Source organism: Leptonychotes weddellii, chromosome 13, assembly GCF_054177405.1.
Source record: "Leptonychotes weddellii isolate Sample4059 chromosome 13, ASM5417740v2, whole genome shotgun sequence".
Taxonomy (NCBI): domain Eukaryota; kingdom Metazoa; phylum Chordata; class Mammalia; order Carnivora; family Phocidae; genus Leptonychotes; species Leptonychotes weddellii.
This window is the reverse complement of record NC_138381.1, coordinates 63,997,520-64,007,043: the sequence shown is the minus strand read 5'-3', so window position 1 is coordinate 64,007,043 and position 9,524 is coordinate 63,997,520. Positions and strand designations below refer to the sequence as shown.

At 54.2% G+C, this 9,524-nt stretch overlaps 1 protein-coding gene across 5 annotated transcripts in view; it reads right to left on the bottom strand.

Moving 5' to 3' along the window:
* The window catches only part of TFIP11 (tuftelin interacting protein 11), a 13,825-nt gene continuing 4,301 nt past the window's right edge, over positions 1 to 9,524 (bottom strand). For all 5 annotated transcript variants that reach the window (XM_006738093.3, XM_031033329.2, XM_081801931.1 and 2 more), the window contains exons 4-13: positions 9,360 to 9,516; positions 7,754 to 7,881; positions 6,505 to 6,657; positions 4,567 to 5,094; positions 4,360 to 4,466; positions 3,567 to 3,735; positions 2,983 to 3,226; positions 2,367 to 2,509; positions 1,704 to 1,869; positions 1 to 422 (exon numbers count right to left, since the gene is read on the bottom strand). In XM_006738093.3, coding sequence (XP_006738156.1) covers positions 67 to 422; positions 1,704 to 1,869; positions 2,367 to 2,509; positions 2,983 to 3,226; positions 3,567 to 3,735; positions 4,360 to 4,466; positions 4,567 to 5,094; positions 6,505 to 6,657; positions 7,754 to 7,881; positions 9,360 to 9,516 — 2,151 coding nt within the window. In that variant the 3' untranslated portion in view covers positions 1 to 66. The remainder of the gene's footprint in view (positions 423 to 1,703; positions 1,870 to 2,366; positions 2,510 to 2,982; positions 3,227 to 3,566; positions 3,736 to 4,359; positions 4,467 to 4,566; positions 5,095 to 6,504; positions 6,658 to 7,753; positions 7,882 to 9,359; positions 9,517 to 9,524) is intronic.

The following is a 9,524-nucleotide window of genomic DNA, read 5'->3' as shown; positions in this document are numbered from 1 at the left end:
GCAGTTTAAAATACTATTTATTCATGAGCATGTCCCCTCTCTGGTGCAAGGTCCAGCCTGCCCCCTCTACTTGGCCATGTCAATCAGGCTCTGCAGGGAGGTGGGCACCCAGGTCTTCTCGCCCTGGACGAACACCACTCCCCGGTCGATGTAGATGACGATGCGGCCAAAGGTGTAGAGCTGCTTCCCTTCGTGTCGCTTCCCGATGACCGGCATGAACACGATGTTGTGCTCCTCAGCCTTGGTCTCAATGAGGTCCTTAAAGTTCATGGGCACGGAGCTGGCAGCCACGCCGATGCCCCTCTGGGCCATGTTCTCAGCCTCCCGTCGCTCCTGCATGGCCTCGTACTGGAAGTCCTTCCTCCGCTCCGTGTGCGTGAGGTAGGCTATGTTCTCCCGCGCTCCGGGCTGCATGTAGGCACCTGGGAGAGCCAGAAGGGCGGGGGGTGAGGAGAGGGGTTCCAACCGCACAGAAACGCACACGGATTTGGCCAACCCCACTTGTGACTCAGCGAGGGGCAGCTGGGCCTCAGACACAAAGCACGAAGGCAGATGGCAAGTAGCTTCGGCAAGTTCAGACCACTCCTGCTTTCGTACAAAAATTAGTCTGAAGGTTTCTGGCTAATGGTAGTAACCAGAGAAATGATTCACAGGAATTACTGCAAGAGACTGATCCTTCCAGGACTGGAACCCTTGACAACACACGGCCTAGCCTAGTTCTATTTTTAGCTTCTCCAATAGAGGCCCCAGCCCTGGAAGATATTAGAATGCATTTGGGGAGCTCAGATAGATGCTGAAGGACAATACAGGGCCACAAGTGTCCAGTGCTGAGGGAAACAGATGGGAACAGCTCTAGGAGGCGGCGTGGGGCCGGGGCAGCCGAGGGAGAGTTTCTAGAGAGTATGAAAATGGGGATGGCCCACTGAGGGGCCCAGATGAGAGAGAGCGGAGAAGTCTATCTGCCCCGTTCAACAGAATATATACTCTCTGAACTCTCTCTTCATGTAATAGGCTCAAAGGACTAAAGGTTCAGGAAACAGAAATTACAGTCCCACCTGCTATTCTCGCTCTGTGACCTTGAACTAGCTCTCGGCCTTGTGGAGCTTCTCTGTGAAGCAGGGCTGGCCTGGGTACCACAGTGGCCTTTGTGTTGCGATGCAAGCACACTGACCCAGGCAGTGACTCACCTGGTCAGAAGCTGGGGATGGGTATTACGGGGACAGTCACCTGCCTACTTCTGAGACAACAAAGACACCACTTGCAAAGCGGTCTCCAGACTGTGGCTCAGTTCACCCCTCTAGGTTTTTAAGAACATCTAGAAGTAGGCACTATGACTGTTTCACAAGTAAATAAAATAGGCCAGGCGAGGAGAGGCAACTGCTAGGGGTCAGGCTGTACCCCGGCTCTGTGTGGCGAGCTGTTCCACTCACACAGCTCACTGAGCTCCTCACAGGTGTGCCAACGAGCCTGGAAGGGGGCCCTAGAGGCAGGCTCCCCCCTAGTGTGAATCCGGCTACAGTCAGACTCAGGGCCCTATGCCCCTCCCAGTGCCGGCAGAGCTGGGCAGGGGGTCTGGTGGGGTAGAGTCGTGTTGGAGCAGACAGCCCACAGGCACCCGGAAACTCTTGCTTCTGTGTCATTTACGTGTTCAGAAACGCGGCGCTCAGGACCAGGACATCCAAAGAGGCGGAATCCCTACTCACCAACGTTGGAGGACACTGCCCTGTTCATGATGTCAAGTGCTTCGTTAAATTTGTCCTTGACAGATGGGTGTGCCAGCACTTGGTCTGAGAACATGGACTTCCAACCCAGGTACCACTTGGTGATCTCCTCATAATTCGGGCTGTTACTGAGCCAAGAGCATAGCACCTGCCAAAAAGAAATCGGAAACTTGCATCCACAATGGGGGCGAATGGGAGCAAAACTTCCCAAGGGGCCGTTTGTTTTGTTTTGATCGTGGTCCTATAAGCTGGTCACACTCGTAGGGGTTTACAGGGGCCGAACAGAAGCATTCAGAATGTAGAATTTGGAGTCAGCTTGGCAGCTACGCACTCCTAAACGTAAACTCCCTGAACCTCGGTCTCTAAACAACAGGGCTACGACAGTTCCCCCCACCCGCACCCTAAAGGTGTGGTGTGAGGAGTGGGGGGAACGCGCAAGAGCTGCTTAGCATCTGGCACATGGCGTATGTTCACAAGTGGTGGTTGCTGGGATTACTGCTCAGTTTTGTTCTGGGTGATAGCACAACCTGACAACTGTCCAGGGATCAAGCTCCTACAGTCAGACAGACGTGGGCAGAAAATTAAGTGTAATCCTCCCTGCCTCCATCCCACCCCGCCCCCCAAAGTTAGCAAAGGAGGGTGTACCTGAAGCCACTTAGGGAAGAAGTGTTTCTCGAGCAGCCCCACCAGGCTGGACACAGAGATCATTCCTTCCCAGTCGATGACCCAGTAAAAAGCATCCATGTGCTGCTGGTGGGGGTTAATGACCAACTCCCCGAGACACATCCCTGCAAAAGCAGCCCAGGCTTTAAGGCAAAGTCACAGAAGCACAGAGCAAAATCCTCACTGGACAACACTGGCCTAAAAATCTGCTTTTATCCATCAATTTTAAGCTCTTGACGTGGCAATTCTTAAAAACCTTTTCTTCTATAACCCAGAAATAACTAACATGTACTTAAAATCAAATACCACAAAAATCTCAGAACACCAGTGCCTCGCATGTTACCAGAAGCCCAAACCAGACCAATTAGGAACCAGGAGGGGTTGCAGAGTCTGAGGCCGCCGACGCCATCAGAACCCCGGGTACATTCATGTTCCACCTCTGAGCGCAAACAGCACTCCTGGGGCGAGCAATACCGCGTCTTTGGCTTTCTCGTGGAGCTCCAAGCCCGTGTTTCAAGAAGCACGAATCCTTACCGCTGGCCAGAGAAACCAGCGCACCAAAGCTGATGGACCTAATGCCCTTTCCCCATTTCCTCACCCAGCTTGGGTACTATGTTCTTGACCATGAACGCTTCCCAGGAGCCTGGGGTGAACACGTCTTTCCAGGGCTGCAGGATGAGCTTGGCGGACGAGTCGCTGGGGTGCCACTTCTGCAGGGCGCTGGACAGCTTGCTGCGGATGGGGGAGTAGAGGGGCTCCAGGCGCGCTTGCATGAGGGGCAGCCACGGGTGGACCCAGGAGTGGATAGGCACAGTGTCTGTCAGCGGGTTCCAGTTTTCCACCTGCAGAAGGCGTGGGACAAAGCAGCAGTTCCAGATGCACCGTGTGGCCAAAGGCACGAAGGCCCAGAGGCCTCTGCACAACCAAACTAATATCCCCGGGCAACTGCACGGAATCTCCGAAATAGCACAGATTCTGTTTGCATTAGAAAAACCAAGAAAATGAATTCCCTACTTAAATAGGGAGGCTCTGGGGGGAAGGTGCCGACAGAAGGGCTGGAGTTACCCCTAGGATGGTAACTGTCAGCAGATTCTGTTCATTCCAGGCCTTCTGACGGTACTGAGAGTGGAGAAGGGCCCCTGGTTACTGCTGCCGGCTGTCCCCCACGACTCAGGGCCCTACCTCCTTCTGCAGCTTGGGGAAGATAAGCTGGTCCAGGATGTTATCTAAGATCCACACGGGAATAATGTGCACCCAGCTGTCCAAAAAGTCCACCATCGGGTCACAATTCCTTGGCTGCCACTGGGTGACGATATTTCGAACGAAAGGCATCCAGACTTCCCATATCAGCCTGTGGGAGAGAGGCAGAGGGCAGGCTAACTGCACAGATAGGTTTCAAAGCAGACTGAGTACACCACCACCAGCTTTCCGGAATAAGAAAGAAAAAGGCGTGGAAACGCAAACAGCAAACCACCGGGCCAGTCCCCACACCGGCCAGACCTGCACCTGCCTCATCCCTGCTCGCCCAGCTGCCTGCTCATCCGCAGGGCCTGGGGCCCCCTGCCAGGACCCGCCTGCCCAGGAGGGTTGCTGTGGGGTCACAAGGGTCCCCTCTCCAGGGACGGCCTGCCTTCCCGCTGGAGCTCTGTGCGCAGCTGATGACTCACCTCAAGGGCCACAGCTCAAATGGCACCTCCTGTCCGAGACCTCTGCTGCCAACTACTCCCGCCACCCCAAACGGGGGCGTGTCCTTTCTGTCCTCCATCCCTGGCCTTGTCTGTCCGCTTCTCTCCCCTCCACCTGCCCTTTCCCCTCGCTGCAGACAGGCTCTCTGCCTTACTCCCAGGGCAAGCCCGGCGCCCAGCCTGTGCGTGACACTGACGGGTGCAGGGTGGGTGAGTGAACGGAAAGCCCCAGAGCAGGGCCGGTCCCCGTCCTCCCTAGCAGCATCTTCCTCCCGGTCCCCGCGCAGTACCTGTGAAAGGCATCTGCCGACAGGTCCTGCCCACCGTGGGATAAGAGCTGGTCGTTCTCCAGGAGGCTCTTCCACTTGGAGATGACCTCAGTGCCGTACGCGCAGTCCTGTGGAGAGACATGGCCGTGACGCAGCCGCCCTGCCCCGCGCAGCCTCACCCCTGCACCCCGGGCAGGAGCGGAGGGGCTCCTCTCGCCAGCCACTCACCTTCAGCGGGTCCCACTCCCTGAAGTACTCCTTCATGAGCGGGTAGACAATGGCCACAGCGAGGTCCACGCGGTCGGACATCCTGTACTCCTCGTAGTACTTGTCTTGCAGGGTCTCGAAGACGCGGGCGCACTCGTCCAGGGTGAGGGGGTCGCTGCAGCCGGGCTGCAGGCGCCGCTCGCACTCCTCCACCATCTCCAGGACCTTGCTGAGGTTCGCGATGACCCGCTCCTCATGCTCCAGGACCTCCGACATCTTGTCCAGCTCATGCGACAGGTTGACCACCATGTCCCGCTCGTACTGCAGCTGCCGGTCGCTCTGGATGATCTCCTGCTCCGTGAGGTCGATGAGCAGCTGCAGGTTGTGCTCCAGCTCGGGCAGCGCGAAGCCCGGCGCCTTGGCCTCTTTGCCGGGCTGGGGTGGCTGCTGGGCCTGCGGCGGCAGCCCGTCGTCGGGGACGCTGTGCTTGTGGCTGATCTGGCTGTAGCTGTAGTAGACCTTCTGCTCCCGGCCCGTCATGTCGATGACCTGGGAGCGCGTGGAGGCAGCGGGTCAGCGCGCGCCTCCGAGGGGGATGGGGGGGACCGCCGGACACAGCCAGCACGTCCAGACTGGTCCCTCGGAGCACAGACTACTTAGCTGAGAAGAAAACCTAGTTCTACGGCCAAGGAGCGGCTGCACTGACCGAAGCCGGCACTAAAACGGCATAAGCGATCAGACTATCACATTGTGGCATAAAAAATGTATATTCAGGCAAAGAAAAAAGATCTAGAAGGACGTGCATCAAGGTGTTAAACTAGTCATCTATGGGAAAGGAAGGAAAAGAGTATTTTTGCCTCTGTGTTTCCTACTTCCCTAAATGGTACCACACACTGCTCTATAATTATTTGTTTTTTGATTTAAAAACAAAATGAAACACAAGAAAACAGACTGGACAAGGACATGTTAGGAAATGAGCATTTCAAGAAAACGGAGGAAACTGGAACATACAGCGTACTGAGACACAGCCATCCATCCGCACGGGAAGTAAGCATGTCGCCCAAGGCCACGTGCGTTAGAATCAGCTGGACAAAGACAAACACGGAACTTCTCAGGCCCTGCCTGCATCTCCTAACTCCAAATCTCTGGCTAGGACCTGCGCAGCTTCATGGCTTATTGGTCCTCCCCGCCAGGAATCTGATGCACAAAACACACACACAAAATACACACACTCCCACGCCAAACTGCAACAGACAACTGTCACTGTGGTTCTCTGGCTACTCGGGGGAGTGGCAGAAAACCCAGGACTATATGCACGTAAGGGCAGTTGAAAATTTAATCAACTCTTAAAACGGGAAACACTCCATGCTGGTATGCCCTGAGGACACTCTCCTGCACTCCTCGTCACAGGCTGAGTTAGTGCACCCTTTCCCAGTATTCAAAAGCCTTAAAAAGCTTCCAATTTTCAATCCGCTGATTGTACTTCTAAGAATCTATCCTTAGAAAATGTCTGAAACAAAGACAAGGCTTCACATACACACTAGCCAGCCCCAAACCAAACCTGAAAACAGCTAAAGGTCTAGCCACACAAGTAGGACCAAATATTCTAGTACTTCATTCTCTGGAATTACACACTCACTAAAAACCATCTTCACACCGCGTTTTTAATCATGGAAATGTTAAGTTCACGGTCTGTCGCTTTGGGAAGAAGGGGCCGCTGTCTCCCGCACCATGGGTGTGCCATGAGGAGCGCCCAGCCCTCGGATCGCGACAGCTCTCCCTGGACATGCAAGTGCAGGGAATGGGAGCACGCTACTGCCCAGTAAAAAAACACAGAGAAAAACCGAGACAGAAGACCCGACATGACCCGAAGGAATGTTCAGTGATTGACCTGACTTGGGCATGCATTACTTGTGCTTCCCAGGGTCCATCCCAGACCAGAACCAAGGGCCCCCTTACCTTGACCTGAGAAAGCTCCTTCTGCGGGGCAGCAAGCTTCTTGCTAATCCTGCCCTTGGCCTTCAACTCTTCTACTGTCTTATATGAGTATTTGGGCTTCTTCTTGCTTCCACTGGGGTCTTTCCTCCACTGGCTCAGCTCCTTCTGAAACTCCTGAAGCAGAGGGAGGTGGTCAGTGAAACAAGAAAGGCTGCTTTTTACAGCAAGTGGGGTCACGGAGACCATTCACAGAACTTCACTAGGTGTGGTCTTAGATTTACAGCAGGTTCTGTGCTAAGCAGTGTGCCTGTGTGATACTGAAACCATCTCCTGAGATCCCCCCAACACCCAGCCCCTCTTAGAAATGAGAAGGTTCCGAAAGCAGGTACTCCAGACTGGAAAGAGAATCACCCAGACAAAGGCCACACTTACGGAGCATCTACTATGGGCGGGCACTACGCTAGTTCTAAATTCACCTCCTGCAAAACTTAGAAAACAATACAAAGTATTTTTTTAAGTACACAAAACCTTGGTTTTGATTTAAAATGAAGGTAGATAAGCAGGGCCCTGAGTCTTAAGGCAGAGAAACCTTTTGTAATCAGGGTTTGCAAAACTTCTGTAGGAAGATCTGCTGCAGAGAAGGAAACTCGGTCTGAGGGCAATAGGAGTCCAGCCCACAGAAGTGGGTTTTGTGCTTGTCCTTCTGTTTTCCTCACACTGGGTTAAAACTCGTACTCTTTTTTTCCTTAAAAAAAATCTGGGCTTCTACTTCAGGCAGATCTGAAGATCAAGCACTGCTGGGCCCACATTTATAGCAACAGCCGCCCGGAGCCGCACAGAAACCACCCGATCGGACAGCCCAGCCCTCGCCTGTTCGCCTCGGGCCCTCACACCTGGCTCACCCACTCCCGTCTGCCGCGTGCCTGCTCCCTGCGGCCCCAGGACCCCTGACTCCGAGCGGTCGTCGCTACACGATCAGACACCTGCTGCCTCGGCAGAAGGACAGGCTCGGTGACAAGTACAGTGACAACGTGTGTCTCTGCAGCCTCCTGCTTTCCCTCGTAAACGCAAAGGGGGAGAGAGCATCTCGGTCGGGAGAGCCGGCCCCTTCTGTGGCCGGAGCAGCGCAACACCAAGCCGCTCCCCGCGGTACAGCCCGACGCACAGCTGCACCACAGACACCACAGACGGGACGAGTGGGCGAACGCACGAACTAACCACGGTCAGAAACGGCAGGCACCGCCCGCCGGGATTCCCGGCTTCCACTTACCTCTTCAGCTTCTTCTTCGGAGTCAACCACGGGGAAGTCTTGCAGGGACTGAGGGGTCCGCTCTGAGCCATAAGCTCCCACGGCACCTTTTCCCTTTCTCTGCTTGGCTTCGATGGGGTTAATGATACCTGGCACATTTCAGCAAAAGATAAACGACTTCAGATCGCAGTGATTCCTGTATCTGGACAAGCCATCAGTGGAACCACCCTTCCTTAGTCCTGACACAGAGTAACACAACCCAGGAAGGAAGGCTCTTCTCTGCCCCTGGAACCCTGTTCAGGTTCCGTGGCATTTGAAATCGCTAAGCATTTATGGGGCCACACAACAGGTTGCTGACATTAGGTTATTTATGCCCTAAATACAGATTTTCACTTCCACTTGGATTCTCTTTTCGGTATACTGGGAGAAAAGAGAACTACTCACATATAATGGGAACTCTGATGTACTAAATTCTACACTTGATTTGGAGGAAGGTTCTGATAAGGCGAGTGAATTAGTCAGACTCTATCAACAGCATGAAGGGAGGTGAAGCGGCAGTTCAGTGAGAGACCCCCTCCGTTTCGCTCGATAGCTCCTGTCTCCCGCTTGCTCTGCGGCATGCATAAGCCTCAGAAATAACTGTCTTCTTCTAAGGGTTTAGAGACAGGACTACAGCATTTCAGCAAAAACCGCCCACCCGCCCCTTCAGCTAGTTTGTCGCAGTCTCGAATTAGGACAGTCCCCTCATTCTCGTTCCGGGTCACCGGAATGAGGAGGCTCTTGGACCTTCCCTACACCTAACGTGTTCAACACATACCCTGGGCGTGACCCGAACAACTACTTAGGGGGTGGAATCTGGATTATCGACACTACTCTGTTTCCAGCCACGTTGGTGACAGCTCACGGGAAACAGGTCAAGGAGAGAGACAGCAAGGTTCTGCAGGAAGAACCCAAGTGCTCGGTCGGGGTGGCTTCGGTATCAAGGAGCCAGGGACGTGTTAGCGGAGCTGTGCGGACGGGGCCTGGGGACGGGAGACCAGGCTGCTGAACGCCAGTGGAGGCCCCGAAGCGGGATTTGCTTAGCCAGGTTTCCGGTCTCTAGGGTTGAGAAAGCTCCACACACCGTTTCACTGCTATTCCCGAAGGACAAATAACTGAGCAGGAACAGCCGGCTCCTGTACCTCCAGGGCCCAGGAAAACTCATGGACAGGGACGCCTGCCAGGACAGAAGATGACAGGGAGCAGTGGAGGCCACAAGCACTGTCCTTGCAGCTAAGACCCATTCCTACCAGGCAAAATCGGAAATCTTAGGTAAGATTATCTTATTTGTAAATACTGGCAACAAGCTCATTTGTTAAGAAACACTGGATAAGCCCAAAAGAAGCCTATCAGTTTGCAGCCTGTTTGAGCCTTCTTCTACAAAGCCTAAGCCTCTTTCTCCTGCAGCACAAGTGTTTTGTTGGAGTGTGAGAAAGCAGACAGCTGAGGGGCACAACTGTCTGGCGCTGGCAGAGCAGGCTGCGGAGTTCAAGTACTCTGAAAAGAGAAAAAGCAAGGCACTCCCCAGACAGCTCCTCTTTCTTCCATCTCGCCGCCCTCCCCCGACTGCAGGGCGCTGGCGCCCTACCTTGTGCATTTTTCCCGAGGCCCCTGCCAGGGACGTAGCCCATCTTCTGAAGAAGCTTCTGTCCAATGCCTTTTGTGTGTCTTTCCCAGCTGCCAAAATCCATGAAAGACTTGGTTCCTCCTGCAAAGCCTTTCTGGCTGGGTTTAAAATTGCCACCCTGAGCAG